This window comes from Pelmatolapia mariae, linkage group LG5 (genome assembly GCF_036321145.2).
Source record: "Pelmatolapia mariae isolate MD_Pm_ZW linkage group LG5, Pm_UMD_F_2, whole genome shotgun sequence".
Classification (NCBI taxonomy): Eukaryota; Metazoa; Chordata; class Actinopteri; order Cichliformes; family Cichlidae; genus Pelmatolapia; species Pelmatolapia mariae.
The window spans coordinates 15,289,972-15,311,445 of record NC_086231.1 but is presented as its reverse complement, the minus strand read 5'-3'; the positions used below and the strand labels follow the sequence as shown (position 1 = coordinate 15,311,445).

At 36.4% G+C, this 21,474-nt stretch overlaps 1 protein-coding gene across 6 annotated transcripts; it reads left to right on the top strand.

Annotated features, from left to right (window-relative positions):
* Positions 1 to 65: 65 nt before the first annotated feature.
* On the top strand, positions 66 to 13,183 carry LOC134627587 (green-sensitive opsin-like). 6 transcript variants are annotated; one of them, XM_065470819.1, is made up of 9 exons: positions 108 to 204; positions 3,838 to 3,961; positions 4,080 to 4,182; positions 8,123 to 8,204; positions 11,335 to 11,503; positions 11,595 to 11,763; positions 11,956 to 12,121; positions 12,303 to 12,542; positions 12,630 to 13,183. In XM_065470819.1, the coding sequence occupies exons 3-9, from the start codon at positions 4,154 to 4,156 to the stop codon at positions 12,726 to 12,728; spliced, it is 954 nt and encodes a 317-aa protein (XP_065326891.1). In that variant the 5' UTR covers positions 108 to 204; positions 3,838 to 3,961; positions 4,080 to 4,153; the 3' UTR covers positions 12,729 to 13,183. The 6 variants fall into 6 exon arrangements, with proteins under 6 accessions (XP_063329886.1, XP_063329885.1, XP_065326891.1 ...); XM_063473816.1 differs by lacking the exon at positions 3,838 to 3,961 and having other exon boundaries at positions 66 to 204; positions 8,123 to 8,195; XM_063473815.1 differs by lacking the exon at positions 3,838 to 3,961 and having other exon boundaries at positions 66 to 204.
* The last annotated feature ends 8,291 nt before the right edge of the window (positions 13,184 to 21,474 follow it).

Below are 21,474 nucleotides of genomic sequence, written 5' to 3'. Positions count from 1 at the left end.
CTGTGTGTGCGCATGCACCCGTGCACTTCTTTCGCAATGCTCCCAGTATCTACCTGCTTCTGCTACAGATTACTTTTAGAGAAACCGCGAAATGGATGGTCCGAAGAAAAGAAAAGGACAGAGGCAGAGAATTAAAAAAAAACAGAAATCCCTCAGCGTCAGGCGCACCTAAATACCGCAAAATAAGCCACAGTCAGGGATCAGGTTAGTCAAAAACACTCGCTATAACACAAAAACAATATGTAGATTGGCATTCTAGCTCGTAGTGTAGTGAATATGCTCGTTGTTTTTGTTGTTGTTGTTGTTGTGACTTTGATAATTTTGTTTATTGTTTGAATATAATGATAGTTATCTGGACACTCGCTTTTCAAAATGGGTATACAACTATTTTTTATGCCTCCCGTGGTGAGTTGTGTTTTTAAATGTAGTTTTCCTAACCATATACACGCTTTCCTCATGTACAAAAAAGGCACATAAACGCAACACACTTTGGAGTTCCATAAATATCTAGACGTGCGTGAATCTCGGAGTAAGTGTGCTGCATGCAATATCTTACGCCAAATATGAGGAAATGCCAAAGCTTATAAAACTTCTTTGATATTCTGAGTTAGTTGGAGGAATTTATTAAATACATGCAGCTTGATACAGCAGCAGGATCAATAGTGTCAGAGGATTGTGCTGACGTTTGACTACCAAACCGGGGCAACAGGTGTCGCTTCATCAATTAATTAAGTAGTTTCTCCGGACAAAATATGATATATTACAATATTTAAGCGATTCCCCCCTTTTTTGTAATCCACGCAGACAAAACATTCAGCCTAATGAGCCATACTGGGAAAAACAGTTACTCTCTCAGTCATGTATTATTCAATAAATGACGTGAGCTGCACTCCCAACGCCGACTTTTACTCACTTAATTATCACTCAAAATGTTAGCTATAGTGCACTGATTTGTTTGGTACAGTTGCTTTAGCTCACTATAGTGCATGTATTTATACTTAGGCATTCTTTAGCCAAAGGCATACGCAGTAACAGTAGGCTAATGTGTGTTAATTGGCTGAAACGGTTTTGTCGTCTTAACGCAGTGTTTGAACTCTAGCACCGGGGAACAGGACTGCAGGCTACAGTAGGATGGATTATTAAAATTTTGTCTCTTTCTTCCTGCAGAGAAATGAAAAAGCTAATCTTGTTTTCTTATTCAGATGTTATAACTGACTGTTTTGGCCGTGCTAGGGTTGAGTGGGGTTAGTTGGGTTTGTTAAGGGACTAATAAATGTCAATATCATTGTTTTTCTGCTTATATAATACGGCTTACATAGCTAATTACTAGCATATGGTAAGGCTAAGGTTAGCTAAGGTTTTTACTGTAAAACAGAAACATGTGTTTGCATATTTGAATCATATTTTTATCTGTACTAGTATATTTCCAGGTAAAATAAAAACAGTAGAAGTCATTCTCATTTATGCAAGTGATTAGAAGCATTTTTTCCATTAAAGAAAAATGTGTCTTTTGTTTTTGAAAAGTTATGATAATTTCATTGAAAAATGCGATTTATTGAATAGCCACCTCAATGGGTGTCATTCAAATTGTAGAAAATACGTTATAAAAATTGCAAATGACAACAAGGAGTACATTTTGGGGGTGTTTATTGATCTTAAAAATGCATTTGATATGGCAGATCACAGATTACTAATGAAAAGATAGACTGATGCTAGCTCACTCATGACTGAGCACTTACCTTGATGGTACACATCTGTATAAAAAATCATTATGTACAAATAAGAAGTGTTGACTCTGGTTTAAGGTTACTTGTCAGGTTCCATAACTTTCAGTGGTGGGTTCTAAACTGGAAATATTATAAATAAATGACACATGTAATGTGTCTAAATTGTTGTTTGTCAGTTACACTAAATATGGGTAAAGTTTGGAACAGCTTCAAAATAAAGTAGAAAGGGAGCTAATATTTTTGAAAGAAACAGTTGAAATTAATAAATTATCACTAAAGCAAAACAACCTTTATAATGTGGCAAAATATTTAAAAACAAAACAAAACTAAATGATATTGAAATAGAGTGTGTGTGGATTTTCTTTTAATGTGAAGATCATTATACACAATCACAAATTACATGGAAAATCTACACAGCTGTAAAATTCTAAAAGTGACTTTACTGACTTCAAAGGATTTGGTGTGTCTTTAAAATGTTTAAGAATAAGTGTTAAATAAATGTAAAACTGAAATATGAGTATTTTTTGTTGATGAAATATTCCATTTTATTTATTTTTTTCATTATTATTACTTTGTATGCTTTATTAATCCCCTGTGGGGAAATTACTCTCTTTATTTAACCCATTCACTCAGTGAAGCAGTGGGCAGCCACCAATCCAGCACCCAGGGAGCAGTGTGTAGGGACGGTACCTTGCTCAGGGGTACCTCAGGGTAGCTGTTTGGTGGACCCCCGACCTTCTGATCATGGAGCTACCTACTAAGCTATCTCTTCTATATCTCGTTTTACTACCTATTCATTTATCATTTTTCTTGGTGTTTGCTTTGATAAAATCTAGTCAATAAAGGGATTTCATTTAGACTGTGTTATGTATAAAACATAGGCTGAAGCTAAAACTTCAGCTCACATCTTTTTGGCCAAAATGTGTTTACATTGAATCAAATTCCCTGTTGTCAATTAAATAATTATTGGTTGTTGTTTTTGAAAAAGGGTTAATAATTATAGACCAGAGCACAAGTCAGTCTAAGCTGTTGTGTCACATATGCTTTAACAGATTTTTATCATGTAGACCTTTGACTACAGGTTCAGTACAGTTAGAAAGACGTTGTCTTTCTTGGTGAATTTAAGCAGCTACATGTATGTAGTTAAAGGCTGAATTAGCTCGCATGCTTTACATACCGGTCACACATAGGTTTACATGGTGACGCAGGACAGAGACATCATTTCTATAGTTATGCTTCTGTAAACCACCACAGTATTTTTTTAATAAAAGAATCAATATGTGATTGAATTACATAGTTTAACCTTGAATTCAAGGGTTTTTGTTTTTGTTTTTTACAAAACCTCTGCATTAGCTGTTTAGGAATTACTGATGTTTTTTTTACACAGCCATTTCTAGAGGCTCTAAATTCATTTAGAAAAGGCCATGTGACTCCTGCTCCCTTGACATGACATTCTGCTTCATCACAAATGAATCATTAGGCTTAAAAAAAAAACAAATCTGTCACAGGGGTAAACAAAACTTTAGAAGAAGCCAGCTACATGTAGTGACAGTGGCAGAATTATTTTTATGTTTTAAAAAAAAAAACAACATCAGCCAAGTCTGGAACACTCTGGAGGAGGAACAGGAGATGCCTTCATTGAAATCCAGAGGGTTTTGTATCATGGTGCAAACCTCTGGTTACACTCAAGAACAAGAAGCCCAGACGAGACTTTGTTAGAAACATCTAGGAAACATCTGAAGGAACCTGGCAAAAGAAAACACCTGGAAGAGCAAATCAAGAAAACAAACACAGAACATAGTGATGTTGAATGATTTTCATCCAATTATTAAAAGTAACCGAACAAATTATTCACATAATTTTATCAGTAAACATTAGCTTAGAAGTTAGCTTATTATCCAGTGCTGCATAGGAAAGCATGCAAGCTTCATTGATTTTCATTTAGCTTTGTTATTAATATGGAGAGAGACAAAATAAGTGAGAAAAAAGGCAAGTCTAGGTTAAAGATAAAAAGTGAACGTCTTTTGTTGTGAGTTGTCATGTTAACTCAGTCATTCATATCAGAGCTTGTTTTTAAACCAGTTTCTGTTGCCCATTACTGATGTTGCAGATTCCCATCATAAAGGAAAAGGCAAGGCACATCCTGAACTGGTCACCTGTCTGTCTCAAGGTTAAATGTTGTGTTTAGGCATTATCTAAGATAATGATTAAATGACACAAAGGAGGAACACTGAGTAAGTAAAGTAACATCAAAACAGCTACTGTAGTAGGAAACTAGTGCTTTTTCATGACAGAGATTTATAACTGTGTTTTTTGTTTTTTCTGTTTCACTTGGAAAACATTTTTCTGTAGGTGGACAATGCTCATCCCAGACCATCTATAGAGACATCCCTGCCATATATCCATCAGAAGTGGGTGGAGAGGAAATGAGAGGCGAAAGAGGTAAGCATCCTGGGTAAGTTTTTCAACTGTGAGGTTTGGTGTTCTCTAAGAGTGTTGCTTCACATATTTATAAAACAATATTAACAGGATAAAATTGATAAATCCACTTTCTTGTGGTTACTGTTGTTCATTTAATGATTTGACAGTAGGATTGCACTAAATGGGCACATGCTTGAAATATGGAGCTTGGGATTGGAGTGATGTCAGTCTACAAAGTGCAACAGCAACAAAAGATAATAAAACTATACACATTACCTTCATGCCTTCTTAGTGCATTGACATGAAAATGACTTTACACATAAGGGGAACTCTGTTGGTCACAATATTACTTTTTATAAATAAAAACACTGTGAGGCTGCCATCCGCTCTCTTCATCTTCTGAGGCAAAGGTGCAGGTCTTCTTAAACCAACCATGTTTCAGTCCTCTTCTTTTCACGTGATCATGTCACCAAGTTGCTTTGCAGGGTAACAGGTGTTCATGGTTTTGAATCTGTTAAATAACAATACAGTGGAACCCCGACTTACGAAGACCCCATTTAACGAAAAATTCAAGTTACGAAGGCACTTAACGGCAATATTTCTGCCCGTGGTACGGCAAAATGCCCGCGTAACGAAATCCGCTGGCTGAGCCCAGAATGCCTTCCGAATCATGTGGCTTTCGTACTTGCGTTTCGCTGTTCCACGTGAAAGACGTATTGTTGTTGCAGTGCGCTATTTCGTGTGCTTTTCGTTTGCAATTAGCCTATCATTCATTCATAATGGGGCCGAAAAAACTTTCTGCAAGTAATTCGAGTGAAAAGAAGAAGCGTAAAGTGCTCTCGATGGAAACAAAGAAATTATTGATAAATATAAGCGAGGTCCTCCTCCACCAAGAACTTCGTCTTCAGCCAGCATCGCCTCACTGAAAAGGCGATGGAAAAAGGTGCTTCGACTTACGAAAATTTTCGACTTACGAAAGACCCTCGGGAACAAATTAATTTCGTAAGTCGGGGTTCCATTGTACTCCATTTGTTAAACATAATCTTATTAAACTAAAAAGCATAAAATAGAAGCACTTTAGAATAAATAGTCCTTAGAAAAAACTTTTATTCATTTAACTATATTGAGTTATAAAAACATTCATATTCACTTAAAATATTTATTTAATAATTTTTTTATATATCTATCTACGTATTTATTTATTTATTTTTATTTTACCTAAACTTTCACTAGTCTCTTTGCCACTTTTTGCATCTCCCAAAGGCAAATTGGTCTAGGATGAAAGGACGTCTTAAAAGCGATTCTAAAGACTTCCATGTGATGAAAACCAAGGCACCAAAATATATCGTTAAGAATAAAGTTATCAGGGCCCATTCTGCTTGTTACCCACTAGCTCACCGGGTGGTCACTCGGGTTAAACATGATATATAAGGTATGGTATGTGTATGGATAATAGCAAACACTGAAATTTTTTGCACGCAGCAATGAATTTTGTTCACTCAAATTTAGCTTTTCTTCGCTCAAAATAAATTTCTCCTCAAAATGCAACACTTGCACCTGCAATTTTTTTTTTTACGTGCGCTCAGAATAGTGGCACAAAAATAACGCCATAGATTTCCAATAGGTGGAATGATCCGGAAAGAGGGGAGCCTGGACTTTGGCTTCAGCCAGACTCAACTCAGAATGCAACACAATCTCCTGCAGGAGGTGGATTATATACTGTATGAAGATTTTGGATAAGAGGATTTATTTTACCGGTGTCTTTGGATTGGGGGAACAGCATCTGATTGTTGTGGTTTGCTTTTTGAGTCTTCAAATTCTTGAAATCCTTGTGTGGGGGGCTGCAAAAAGGTCTCCATTTTGGGGACCTGAAGGCATGTGATTTGGAGCAATGACCAGCCCAGTTCTAACTAAGTCCTATTATTCTAAACCATTCGAGATATTCAAAACTAAATTATGGCAAGGGCATTAATGGTTCTTCAGTCACAAGTGGCTCCACCAACTCTACCAGCTCCACTAACTCTCTCATACCTAAACATGATGCCACGGTGGTTAGCACTGTTGCCTCACAGCAAGGTCCTGAATTTGACTCCACCAACCGACTGGGGACTTTCAGTGTGAAATATACATGTTCTTTGGGTATTTTGGCTACCTCCCACAGTACAAAAACATGCAATTTTTAGGGGTTAATTGGTGATTCTAATTAATCCAATGGCTAAATGAAGATCAGCTTTTTACCACTGCAAGGTGAAAATATTACATTGTTATATCTTGGAGCTCAATTCACATTTCTGCCTTTAGCCCTCACCAGTTCTGTTCATATCTAGGTTTAGTGGGTGCATCTTTGCTTTTTGAAGATGAAGAGATCCTGTTCACATCATGAAGGACTAAGCTTCAGCTTGCAGAGGGGTATTTAGTTTCTGGTTGGAATAGAGCGGTGTCTTAATCAAGAAAATGTTGTTTTAGAGTGTAGGGTGTTTCTAGCATTGAAGTAGCTCCTTGACACCCCTGTTAAAACTCTGCAAAAAGGAAAAAAATGAACCACACAACATATCTAACATGCATTGGACTTTATTAACACATTATTAACATTTTTAATTGAATGTATTTTAAATGTGTGAAAATGTCATATAGTCATATATTTTCTAAGATAAAGATAAAAAAGATAAAGATAAGATAAAAAAAATAATATTAGATTTATTTGCATTCAAATTTTATTCTACAGAAGAATAAACTTTTATTATAATAATAAACAATCAAAGCATAAAAACTGATGTACTATGTTTATACATTCCAAGTAATTTCACAAGCTGCCTACATTATATACTTATAGAACATAAAGTAAATACATTTTTCTATACTTATCCTTTTTTTACTTTTATTATTCCATCACCAATGAGTACAGAAAATATATAATTCTGATATGAGCTGTTATGTATAAGGAGTACTTTTACTTTTGATTACTCTTACTTGATAGGTTAAAACTTCTTCTGCTTATTAAATCACTGCAGCCAGTTTCCAGTTTTGAATTTTTAAGAAACCAAGAAGTAATTTAAATGTACATAGACAATATTCCACTGATCTTTGCAAAGTAGACAAGTCCTGCTGCTGTAGAGAGAGTAAATGTTCACCACTACATGAACTTAAACAAATCCCAAATATCCTCATTAGGAATGTTGTATTAAAAAATCGTAATTGTGCTACATTTTTGAAATTTCCAGATAATTTAAGAGAATTAAAAAGACTGGACACTGATGGAAAAATGCAAAAAAAAACCCTTTTTTCCCAAATCCTAGTTCATCCCAAGAATGAATAAAAATAAATAAATAAATAAATGAATAAACTATAATGATTACATGAATGCTAATAACTCTAAACAAAACATGTAAAATTAAAATTGGTATGACAAAGGCAGAAAGCCCAAAGTTTTTCATTTTAAATCCATAATTTTCAGGTTAGTTCTCTTAGTTCTGGTTTAATTAATAACACAGTCATTATGCATTTAGCAAATACCCTATAATAACTACAATAACCACATTTAGATAGTTAAGTTCTTACTCATTAAAATAAATAGACTTTATCACCTATGCTTCACATATGAAATCACATCCTAATAATATATTTTTCTCTGCTCCTAAAAACAAAACATTCATTTCCCTTAACATAAAACACCACAGATCTAAACTGAGTACAATATTCAAATTTAAACTGTCCCCTTGACTACAAGGGCAGCCAAACTTTCACAGTCACTGTAGTGGACTAAGCAAAGATTTCACATTTTAAAATTTCCAGTTAATACTTAAGTAGAGTTGGAATTTACAATAACAGTGCAGATTAAATGGTGCTTTGAGAGCAGCGTCTCACTTTATTGCAACAACTTGTTACTTGTTACAGCTGGAATACTAATTTGTTATTTCATGTTCTACTTTGCCCTGATCAGACTACTTCTCATTGTAGCTCTGTCTTTCTGACAGGCTCGTCAGATCTGCTTTTATGACTGCTGTACTCTCTAGGCTGCTGAGCCTGTGGCTTGGTGCTGCGTGGGAGGTAGGCTTGGTAGGAGGCTTATACTACTATACTCTAATACTTGATATTGTGAAGCAAACAGGTACTTTGTCTTCTGTACTTCTACTATAGAGTAAGTGTTCTTGTCAGAGCCCAATCATTTATTCAACAGAGATTCTGTAAAATGACCTCAAGAAAGACACTCATCCTAAGAATATGGCTGAGCAAAGCAGCTCATTAAGGATAAAAGGCTCAAATTTCTGCACATCACTGGCCGTATTCACCAAATCTCATAGTATAAAGAGATGTTCCTGGTAACTAAACTGTAAGGAAATTCTTAAAGTGGTAAAGTCTTTTGATAACTGCTGCCTTAAAGGTAAGATTAAATACAGGTTAAAACTAAAGTTATCCACAAAGTATCTTAACAGAGAGCTTCTGAGGTGAAAAACAGGAGTAGGAATGGAGACTTTTAAGAGGCTAAGAGTTTCTTAAGCAGAACAGAAAGAAATGGTGCTAAGAAAAACAGAGAGTTTCTGTTGAATGTCAGCAATTAATCAAATTTTACAGATTAAATTGAGTAAGGACAAAGTTTGTGCTCAATCTCATTAGAGATGCGCTTATGGCTCCTGTCCAACAGAATAGCGAGCAACAGTGCATCAGTGCATCAGTGATGACTTGTGTCTGTCGCATCCATCTGGAAGCACAGTCATCACACAGACAGTTACAGTGCTTTTAGATGTCATATTTCTATATATTTATATCTTATATATTCATGCACAAAACATCCATTGTGATTTTATTATTATTCATTCATTGTTCCACAAAGGGTATTTGCTTGTATTATATTTTACATTAAATATGATCTAAATTTCTGCACCCTTTAACTGCACTTTGTTCTTTACTGCTTATTTACACTTAATGTTTTAATGTTGCATTAAACTTAAAACTGTTCCAGGTAGATTCTTTCTGTAAACTACCTAAATCTTGTTGTTTATACTTACAATTTTAAACCACACAAACCTTTAACATTACTCAGAACAATAGGATCTGTAATCCATAGTGAAAGTGAAGCTTTTTCATTGTGTACAGACTGTAGTGAGCCATATCTTTGAACAACCAGTATTAATTTATAAGCGATAGACATTATTACTGTATAAGAGGTACAAATTATATGAAGGAACCAAAAAAGTTTAGGTATTTATATTTTATGTCTTCAGTTGCAGTTTACCTTAGTGTGTGGCCATGAAATCCTGGAAAACATCATCTCCAGTCCATCCACAGCTAAGTTGACCAGGATGTAGTTGAGAAAGTCCAGATCAGATTTGGACAAACATAAAGAAATCTACAAAGGTCTGCCAAACTAAACTGTGGGTGTTCAAAGGACTTCAACCTCCTCGTCTGGTTGGAAATGAGGGTGTAGATGTATTTTACTGGACACCTCTAGGAATTAACAAACACTTAATGTAATTACAGTTCCTTATTTTATAAATGGTGACGACCTCAACTTAGTGAAATTAGATTTCAGGTTGGGTGAGGTTAAGAGAAATTTGTTAATGATCTTAACAGTAAATCGTGTTTTAAGTCTTTCTCTTAATTTGTTAGCTGAGGTCAGGTAATGAGGCTACCACCTGAGGCACCTTGAGGTGTGTCAGGGTTGAAAGGTATTATCTGCAGTCCGGTTTCCACTGTAGTGTCATCCGTTTAGCTATCAGGCATTTAGCTGCTTACTACAGTCAAACCCTAGTAGATTGAAAGATTATTATAGGACAAAAAAGAATAAAATGGGAATGCTTAGTGTATGTAATAATACTAATATATGTATCTGCAACGTATAGATATGTTTAAGCATCCAAAGGGCAGTTAATACACAGAGGTCGATCAAAAGTGATAGCATATTGAATATTCACACCAGTCAGCAAAAGCCAAAATTAAATTAGCAATAAATGATATTGAAAATGTAAAAGAAACTAAATTTATTATCATATAAAATCACATAACTGGGAGTAAACAGAACATCACAAGCAAGTTGATCTGAATTAATCACAGGTAACAGAGAAATGACGTGGTTTCTCCATCATGTAGCCCAATCATAATCTATCCTTTCTATCTGTCAAATAAACAGAAGGATAACTGATATTAGATGTTCTTTGCCACTGATAGTGTTGCAGTAGCTTAAAGAAGACAACAAATTGGCTAAGTCTTTACCGGACATTTTCTTTCCGACCTGTGACAGTAAGCTTTTACCACATCACAGCTAGGCTACCACAGGTGAGATACTGAGGTTAATCCAATCAGGATAATGACACCTAAAGTTCCTCCATATGGAGACAGACTGTGAGGGTGAAAAACGCTTGACTGTAGGTCTTGTCTGAAATAATAAACACATAAAAATTTTAATGTAGGGTAGTTAAGCACTCTAGGAAAGAAAGCACCCACAGTGAATTGGATTAGAAGAAGGCAGATGAAGCAGCTGAAACACTCATTTCAACACATACATAGCTCACATTAAAAGACACAGACTATGTAAAGCACACTATCACTAAACATTATCTGCTGTAGTTAATATATTTAACACTCTAAAATCAATACACATGTTATTGTTCTTATATACACAGACAGTTCTCATATTTCAGGTATGATTTGTGTGTTTGCTCATGATTAATGTCTCTTCAGACTTTAAAAGCTGAGGGAACGTAATTCCCTTTCTCGAGTAAGGATTAAGAGAATTCCTCCGGACATGGAAAGGGGAGCAAATTAGTTTGGACCCTGTCCTGTCTATCCGGTGTTAAGATTAATTAGTGACCTCTTAGCTTCTGCACTACCTCACAATCCTCTAATCCAATTTTGGCTGTTTGACAGGGTTAGTGGAGAGGTATAAAAATCACAGGGTGTAATTTGAAACCTCATCACCGTCCACACAAGTAGACTCTTTACGCAGACACAGCTAAACAGCTGACTATCAAAGATGGTTTGGGAAGGAGGAATTGAGCCCAATGGCACTGAAGGCAAGAACTTCTACATTCCCATGTCCAACAGGACCGGGATTGTTAGAAGTCCTTTTGAGTACACTCAATATTATATGGTAGACCCGATAATTTACAAACTTCTAGCTTTCTACATGTTCTTCCTGATCTGCACTGGGACTCCCATCAACGGCCTGACATTGTTCGTAACTGCTCAGAACAAGAAGCTCCGGCAACCTCTCAACTATATCCTGGTTAACCTGGCTGTGGCTGGACTCATCATGTGCTGCTTTGGATTCACCATCACCATCACATCAGCTGTTAATGGCTACTTCATTCTTGGACCCACCTTCTGTGCTATTGAGGGATTCATGGCCACACTTGGAGGTAAGCAAGAAGTCAGATCCTTTTCAGGATCCTTTCTATTTCATTGGCAGATATACAATATCAATGAATAACTCACCTTTTCTGTCTACAGGTGAAGTTGCTCTCTGGTCACTTGTTGTCCTGGCTGTTGAGAGATACATTGTGGTCTGCAAACCCATGGGAAGCTTCAAGTTCTCTGGAGCTCATGCTGGTGCTGGAGTTTTCTTCACATGGGTCATGGCAATGGCTTGTGCTGCACCTCCACTTTTTGGCTGGTCCAGGTAATTTCTATTTCTTTCATTTCATCATAATGATTTTAAAAAACAGTCAGAATACTACACAAAGGAGATTAACAAGATGAAGAAGTAGTTAGTTGTAAAGGTCTTGAAATATTATGAATGTTGAATAAAAGCTGGATAAAAGCTAATTTTATTGAAGAAATACATGAGATTTTAAAAAAATTAATCTCACAGGTACATTCCTGAGGGAATGCAGTGTTCCTGCGGTCCTGACTACTACACACTGGCTCCAGGTTTCAACAATGAGTCATATGTCATCTACATGTTTGTTGTCCACTTCTTCGTTCCTGTCTTCATCATTTTCTTCACTTATGGAAGTCTTGTGATGACAGTCAAAGCTGTAAGTGAAGTCTGAGGTTTTTTACATCAAGCACTGTAACATAACAACAAACTATACTATACTTAGAGTTCTTAAATTATTTATAATAGACCAGTTAATCTAACCAAGCTAGCCATTGCTACTGTGGAATTTATTGCACCTTGCTATTATTGATTACATTTGTAATGAAAAAACTTGACAGGCAGCAGCACAGCAGCAGGACTCAGCTTCTACCCAGAAAGCTGAGAAGGAAGTGACCCGTATGTGTGTCTTGATGGTCATGGGCTTCCTGGTAGCTTGGACACCATATGCTAGCTTCGCTGGTTGGATTTTCCTGAACAAGGGAGCTGCTTTCAGTGCCCTCACTGCAGCCCTCCCTGCTTTCTTTGCAAAGAGCTCCGCTTTGTACAACCCTGTTATCTACGTGCTAATGAACAAACAGGTTGGTGTTATGTATTCTCATAGTTTTATTCTCTGTTTTTCAGTCTTTTACTATTTTCTGAGTTTCTGAATTGGCTGTGTCTTTCAGTTCCGTAACTGCATGCTATCCACCATTGGAATGGGCGGCATGGTGGAGGATGAGACATCAGTTTCAACAAGCAAGACAGAGGTGTCCTCTGTGTCTTAATCATGATGGCATCTTCAGATCTATGGACATTGATGATTGCTTCCAGATTTTAAAACATCCCATTAGAGAAAGTTTTTGCCAAATGGATTTAACAAACGGACTCTGGACCAAAAACACTAAGGAATTCTATGTTATCTGTGAATTAACAGAAAGGCAAATGCATTTTCTGTTGGGGTGATCTTGTACAGCAATTGTGTGTCTGTGTGCATGCGAGATTATTTGAGAGAATGAATATGAGTGAACTTGTAAACTAAAAACACCTCAAACTGTAAACCTGCTGAAATGTGACACTTGTACCTGATGAATGTACAATCACATGTTGATTGTTTTCATGCAATTACTTGGGGGAGCATATATTTCACAGGTCTACCAGTGGTGTTATTTTTATGCATTATATGAAAAAGAAAAAAAAAATAGGACTGAGTAGATAAAATAAATGCATGCATAAAAAGAAACATACTGGTGTGGTTGCTTAACTTTTACATGCTGGTTTGATTATCTGCTGCTTAAAATCAAAGCAGAACATCACACATTTAAGGGACATTTTCGATTAAATTCCAAACTTTGATGTTTTTCTTGAGCAAAAGATAAGATTTAGCTAATGCAAATTATGGCTAGCTGAAGTAGTAGCCCGGCTATTTCCAAAAAATATACCAAGGTGGAACATGCAAGTCACAGATGCACATTTGAGAATAGCTGTCATCACACTATAGTCACACTGATAGTAATCCTTTGTAAAGCTTCTGCTGAAACAAGAACAGAATGTGTCATTTGGAACTGCTGCAGAAACACTTAGTCATGTAAGATTACAGCAACTGCTTTATACTCAGTGTTTAGTTCTTGAAATCTTTGCCAATGCACATTTGAAACACATGAAAAGCTTTAGGTTCAGTAGAAGTCATGTTGCAGCTTAGGTAATGTACAATTGTAACAAGATTGAAGGTCAGTATTTGTTTTGACCACATTTATTCTTCAGCACAGTCTGAACTCTCATAGGCAAACCTTCTTTTTTCTTTAAGAAGTCTTCAGGAATAATTCTGCAGTCTTCTTGAAGGGCATTCAAAGCTCTTCTTTAGATGTTGGCTGCCTTTTGTTCTGTTCTCTGTCAGGATGATCCCACACTGTTTTTCATTTTTTATTCAGGTATGCTTTTACTGCACTGGCAGTGTACTTGGGATCATTCCCATGCTAAAATGAAGCTGTTCACAGGTGCTTACTACCTGTTATTGCATGGTGAATCAAAATGTGATTATCTGTATTTATAATTCCATCAGTCTGGTAAGATCACCACTGATGTCAGGGATCTTATAGACACGACTTTGAATTGTAGCAAATGATGGCTTTTCTGGAAAAGGCTGTAAGTTAAAAAAATGACTAAAGATACAGTTTAAAATTAGTTCTTTGCTGAATTGCTTTTTAGTGTAGACATACAACTGATTCGTCCCTTGAGTTAGGAGCTCTTTTTTAGATAGACAATTTTTTTCTTTTTCTGTTCCTAACCGCTTATTTCAAATTCCATTATTTACAAATCAATATTCAGAATTCAACATTTTTTAATCCATACATGTTTAACTAAATACAAGTCTACACTCATATACAATACATGCATAAAACAATTTAAGTTCATAAACCAAAACAACAACAAAAAATCAACAACAAACTACATTGTTTTAAGTGGATTAACAAACAAAAAATTCCTTTGAGAATGGACAGGTACAAAAATTTGTGGAAAATCCGCCAATATCCAAAGAATAACTCAGAAAACAGCCATAAAGCCTGGAAAACTTACGCTCAAAACCAATTTTTTTTTAAAAAGATGAACAGAAAGTTGTGTTTGTTGGACACAAAATATGAAGACATTTCTTTCTGTTTGGTTGTTTCTTTCTTTATCTGCACCCTACCAAACTTAGCACACAGGTGTATTCAGGCCCCTGAATATTTGTGTTTCTGATACCATCACTTTCTAACCTTTATGAACCTAAAACACATGATGAAAGCATTATTTCATTGAGCAATTAAAAAGTATGAAAAAAGTATTAAACAGTATGAACAGTCCAAACAATACTATAGCACATGTATAAAACCTGACAGCTAAGATTCGGAAAAGCTTGAAATCCATCAAACAAATTATGAAGCCAGGAGTGTAAATTATGGTATACTGGAGATGCAGTGCTTGTTGTAAGTCTTACTTTTTCACAATATTATATAGGAGCACTTCCCTCTAAGCTGCGCGCGTGCGCAATTGCGCACTGCTGGCACGGTCTCTGCGCACAGAAAATCTGCGTTGCGCACAAAAAAAAAATCTAACCTGAATTGAAATTAAAATTAATACTTTAACAATTCTGTTTTGCAGTGTTAGTCAGTAAGTGACTGGCTGCTCCCGTAAGGGATTAGAACGATGCCGACACTGGTGGGTAACAGGCATCTCCGAAAACGTTAGAGCACTTTTGCAAATATGTGATGTCTTGTTCAATCGAGCAGATATTCGAAGTTTACACAGCACCATTCTCGTATGAAAATATATTAAAAGTTTATTTTGTGACCCAGAAAGAGTAATATTTCAAACTCCGCCACTCTGTGTTCCTCCGCTACTTCCTCGTTTGAGTTTTGGATGAAATGGATTCTGGGATATTGTATTTCGTCATTTCGAGCTGATTGGTACGGTGGCTGGGAAGTGCAAAGCGCAACAAATTAAAAAATCACAACAAATTAAAAAACCGCAACAAATTAAAAATCCACAACAAATTAAAAAACCGCAACAAATTTAAAATCCACAACAAATTAAAAATCCGCAACAAATTAAAAATCCACAACAAATTAAAAAACCGCAACAAATTAAAAATCCACAACAAATTAAAAATCCACAACAAATTAAAAAACCGCAACAAATTAAAAATCCACAACAAATTAAAAATCCACAACAAATTAAAAAACCGCAACAAATTAAAAAACCGCAACAAATTAAAAATCCACAACAAATTAAAAATCCACAACAAATTAAAAATCCACAACAAATTAAAAAACCGCAACAAATTAAAAATCCACAACAAATTAAAAAACCGCAACAAATTAAAAAACCGCAACAAATTAAAAAACCACAACAAATTAAAAATCCGCAACAAATTAAAAAACCGCAACAAATTAAAAAACCACAACAAATTAAAAATCCTTGACGGAAAGGGATTGTCTGAAATACTGGAAGTGACACAGGGGGCGTGGCCAGGATTTTTGGTTGAGGCGCCATGTTTCTGGGCCGAACAAAGCGCTAGCGAAAGAGGAGCGAAAGTACACGGATAACACCAGCTATGGTTCGTACTTGCTGTGCGGTCGGTTGTAAAGTTAGATCGCACGACCGGCAGGGGAATAAGGTTGAAAATGGTTTATCTTTTCATTCTTTTCCCACCTGGAAGCAACATGAGGCAGCTCATGTATCGGATGTTACCAAAAGAAGGCGTCTAGTCTGGATAGCAGCTGTGAGACGAGCTGATATCCAGTTCTCTTCCATCTCCAAATATCTGTTGGTGTGCTCCAGACATTTTCATTCCGGTAAGTTATAGATATGTTCATATCACTCTTTATCCGGTCTTTAAGTCTGACATCACTAGCCGTGTCTGGGCTCAAACTCCGCTGCAGGTCCATAAATCACACGATCACTGTGGCATCACTGAGAGTTGAAAACTATCTAAAGTCTTTCATCTGTAATAAAATGATCAGCTTTCTGCTCTACCATGTGTAACAATTGAGTTTATCATCCAGGCATCCATGAAAACGAAATTAGCAGGAAGTTAGCTCGCTAGCTTCCATCTAAATACAATATAGCATGTCCTGACTGAGGGATTTTGGAAACAAATTCAAACGTACAGCTCTGCTATCACTTCCAACATAAATGAAGACAGAAAACTAAACAGCAGTGACGTTTGTAGGGTACTGTGAGTAAAATGCGTTTGATTTTCCCCCGAACATTAAAAATTAGTGCAATCATAAATTCATTCATGAGGGACAAATTACAGTGAGAGCATGTGGAGGCTCTGGCTACGTTCACACTGCACACGAAAGCGCATCAAATCGGACTTTTTTGACCGTATGCGACCCATATCCAATCATGGTATGACAGTGTAAAAACAGCACAAATCCGATATTTTCAAATCCGATCTGGGTCACTTTCGTATGTGGTACTGAATCCGATACATATAACACATGTTTTAGAAAGCAACTACTGTTTGAATGGTCATGTCGCATTAAATCCGTCTTTTATGTCACTGACACAAAACATATGCCAATTATCAGCGCTGGAGAAGCATCCGAGAAGACATTGAGAACACATGAGCGCTTCGTGTCCATCCCGTGTAGATGTTAGTGAAACTGTTGGGAAGACAACGTGAACATTTTATTTATACTGTATAATCTGCAGATTCTGACAGAAATCTGCAACTATCCTTTGAAGCACCACTCCTCTCTAAAACGGCAATAAGGATCATTATTAGGCCATATGTAAATGACAAAATAAGTTAAAGCAAAGTCTGAAACAAGTCTTTATATTAAGGGCCATCAGTCAAACAATACTGTTTGGTCTGGGTCTAAACAGAGCGTGTTGTGTGTGACATCTGCTTTTGCATATACGGGCCACTTTGAAGGTTCACAAAGGAGCGCGTTTGCTGTCACATTTTATTTGTAGTGTGAACAAGCAGACAAAAAATCAGATTTAAATAAAAGAATCGGAATTGAGCATTAAGAGCTGCAGTGTGAACGTAGCCATAGTGAGTTCAGTGCATTGATGTGACATTGTCCTGAAGGATTTAGTTATTCTCAGTGGTTAAAAAAATTGCAATTATTTATTCATATTTATTAGAAATAATCCTAATTACATATCTTGCTTCCATGTTTGTCCTGTATCACAAAAAATAAATTTTTTACTATAATACATTGATTAATGACCTGCAGAATCTCCTTATCATATTACGTATCCATAATTGTCACCTAAAGTCAAACTTTATGCTTTCTCCATCTTGAAAGTGATTACATCCTTGCATTACATACTTTAGTTTCATTTTCTGAAGGCAGGTTTCTGAAAGAAAACAGGCTGATTTGGAATATAACATGCAGCGTTCTATAGATGGATACATAAAAAAATGGAAAATTACATGTATGTGCTAACTTTCTAAACACTTTGTTACATTTATGATAAATGGATTTGAAAGTAGATAAAACACATTTATGTCGGCCTTGGCTCATTAGAGTCTTTGTCTTTAAATTAACTTTGTATGTTTCAGGTACTGCACTCTCAAAGACTGAATGAACCAGCATTGCAGCCATGGGTCATTGTGAGCATCACAGGGAAGGTTGAAGCCGCCCACTGCACCTGTATGGCCCACCTGTCGTGGAGACCTGCAGCCATGTCGCTGCTCTTCTTTTTAAAGTAGAAGCAACAGTGCGGATCTGTGGCACAAGGGCTGTTACAGATGAACCTGCATACTGGGTTTTGTTGGGTAATATGACCAAGATACAGCCAGAGGTTGGCCATAAGATAGACTTCTCCTCTTCAGCTGCCCAAAAACGGCTCTGGATCAAAACATAAACAGACCATCCGTATTGAAAGGTAAAAGGAGCCGTCCTCAAAAAAGAAAAATCCCACCTGCTACTGAGGAGGAGTTGTCACTGCTATTGGATACTTTGCTGGAACACAGTAAAGCTGTGGGTTGTGGGAATGACCCATAATGTTTTATATAGGGATCTAGATTTATGCCTGAAGTCCACTGCCATGTAAATAATTTGCATTTACTGAATATGTACTGACTGAGTACCACTGTTCAAAAGTTCAATAAAGAAACAAACTAATTTTTGCCTCTTTTTTATTGAAATCACTTTATAGAACATCACATCAGTTACAATGTAGAATCCATGTCATTTATAGTTTACAAATGACAAAATGTTTACACAAAATCATGACAGCATTTACACGATATCACCCACTACTAACACTACTTAAATTGAAATAATTGATAGTAAATTATCTTCTGAAAAATTACCGCTATCTATACAGCGCAAGACTTAAGAATATTTAACAGGAGCAAGTTTCATTTTTCCCTGGTTTTACTACCACACTGTTCACCAAAACGGCAGCAAACCTTCACCGTCTTATCCAGAAGGGTCACCTCTTCACCCTCACATGGAAGAAGTAATCTGATTGGCATGGTGGTATGTTTGAAGCAGGTCCCTTGTGTAGCGTTGGAACCCAGTCACGATGTTTCATCCATTTCATTGGCTGGTTTGCCTGCAATAATGCCAAATAATAAGCAAGTCTATAAATAGAACGTAGTTCTGCAAAATCACTCATTAGGATGTTTTTTTTCTAATTTGCTATGACCTTAGAGTGCATCGAAAAGAAAACTAATAGGCTATCTGGTCTTTAAGTGATGGCGTGACAAATCCTGCTTCCGGGCCTAAAGTAGTCTGCATTTAATATGGGTTTTATGTTGTTAACATGTTTAATGTTTTGTATTGTCTTCTATTTAATCTCAAAAAGCTCCTAAAAACAGTCAGTGATCACTGTTGGCCTCCCTCGGCTTTTATCACCACTAATCATTGGAAAGCTCAGTTTTTAAAACCTTACGATGTAGCTACAGCCCAGCCCATGCAGCAGTATATGAATGACTAATCCTATTCATCCTTGTGGATGGATTATCTCAGTTGTTCTCCTGGCTGAAGTTTGGTCCATTTACAGCATCCTGCCATGAGATTACATTTGTTCCTGACCACCGAGAATCCTCACGATAACTTTTATCAAGTGGAAAAAGTTAGAGTGTTTATATTATGCTCACATAGCTGTGTCGCTAGCGGTCACGTAGCACATCGTTATACACCAGCTAGGCAAACTTCAGTAGCCTACAAACGTCACTGCTGTTTAGTTTTCTGTCTTCATTTATGTTGGAAGTGATAGCAGAGCTGTACGTTTGAATTTGTTTCCAAAATCCCTCAGTCAGGACATGCTATATTGTATTTAGATGGAAGCTAGCAAGCTAACTTCCTGCTAATTTCGTTTTCATGGATGCCTGGATGATAAACTCAATTGTTACACATGGTAGAGCAGAAAGCTGATCATTTTATTACAGATGAAAGACTTTAGATAGTTTTCAACTCTCAGTGATGCCACAGTGATCGTGTGATTTATGGACCTGCAGCGGAGTTTGAGCCCAGACACGGCTAGTGATGTCAGACTTAAAGACCGGATAAAGAGTGATATGAACATATCTATAACTTACCGGAATGAAAATGTCTGGAGCACACCAACAGATATTTGGAGATGGAAGAGAACTGGATATCAGCTCGTCTCACAGCTGCTATCCAGACTAGACGCCTTCTTTTGGTAACATCCGATACATGAGCTGCCTCGTGTTGCTTCCAGGTGGGAAAAGAATGAAAAGATAAACCATTTTCAACCTTATTCCCCTGCCGGTCGTGCGATCTAACTTTACAACCGACCGCACAGCAAGTACGAACCATAGCTGGTGTTATCCGTGTACTTTCGCTCCTCTTTCGCTAGCGCTTTGTTCGGCCCAGAAACATGGCGCCTCAACCAAAAATCCTGGCCACGCCCCCTGTGTCACTTCCAGTATTTCAGACAATCCCTTTCCGTCAAGGATTTTTAATTTGTTGTGGTTTTTTAATTTGTTGCGGATTTTTAATTTGTTGCGGTTTTTTAATTTGTTGTGGATTTTTAATTTGTTGTGGATTTTTAATTTGTTGTGGTTTTTTAATTTGTTGCGGTTTTTTAATTTGTTGCGGATTTTTAATTTGTTGTGTTTTTTTAATTTGTTGTGGATTTTTAATTTGTTGTGGTTTTTTAATTTGTTGTGGATTTTTAATTTGTTGTGGTTTTTTAATTTGTTGCGGTTTTTTAATTTGTTGTGGTTTTTTAATTTGTTGTGGTTTTTTAATTTGTTGTGGATTTTTAATTTGTTGCGGTTTTTTAATTTCTTGCGGTTTTTTAATTTGTTGCGGATTTTTAATTTGTTGTGTTTTTTTAATTTGTTGTGTTTTTTTAATTTGTTGTGTTTTTTTAATTTGTTGCGGATTTTTAATTTGTTGTGGATTTTTAATTTGTTGTGTTTTTTTAATTTGTTGCGGTTTTTTAATTTGTTGCGGCTTTTTAATTTGTTGCGGATTTTTAATTTGTTGCGGTTTTTTAATTTGTTGCGGTTTTTTAATTTGTTGTGGATTTTTAATTTGTTGCGGTTTTTTATTTGTTGCGGTTTTTTAATTTGTTGTGATTTTTTAATTTGTTGCGCTTTGCACTTCCCAGCCACCGTAGATTGGAGACCGAAACAGCCAATCAGATTTTTTTGCATCCAAGTCTGTGATTGGCTGGTTTTGTGGCACAAATATAACGGTGTACAGAAAGAGTTGAAGGCACGGGTAGAAATGTTGAGAGCGCAAGCAACACGTTGCGAGCAAGCGCAAATGCAAAAACTGAGCGAGAGGGGCTGCTATTGTTTGTGTGTGTGTGTGGATAACAGCAAACACTGAAATACATTTTTGGCACGCAGCAATGAATTTTATTCACTCAAATTTAGCTTTTCTTCGCTCAAAATAAATTTCTCCTCAAAATGCAACACTTGCACCTGCAAAAATATTTTTACGTGTGCTCAAATTTTTTTTACGTGAGCTCAGAATAGTGGCACAAAAATAACGCCATAGGGTGTTTTAGCTAGCAAAGCGACATGGCTGATGTGGAGTGAAGCCACGTTAA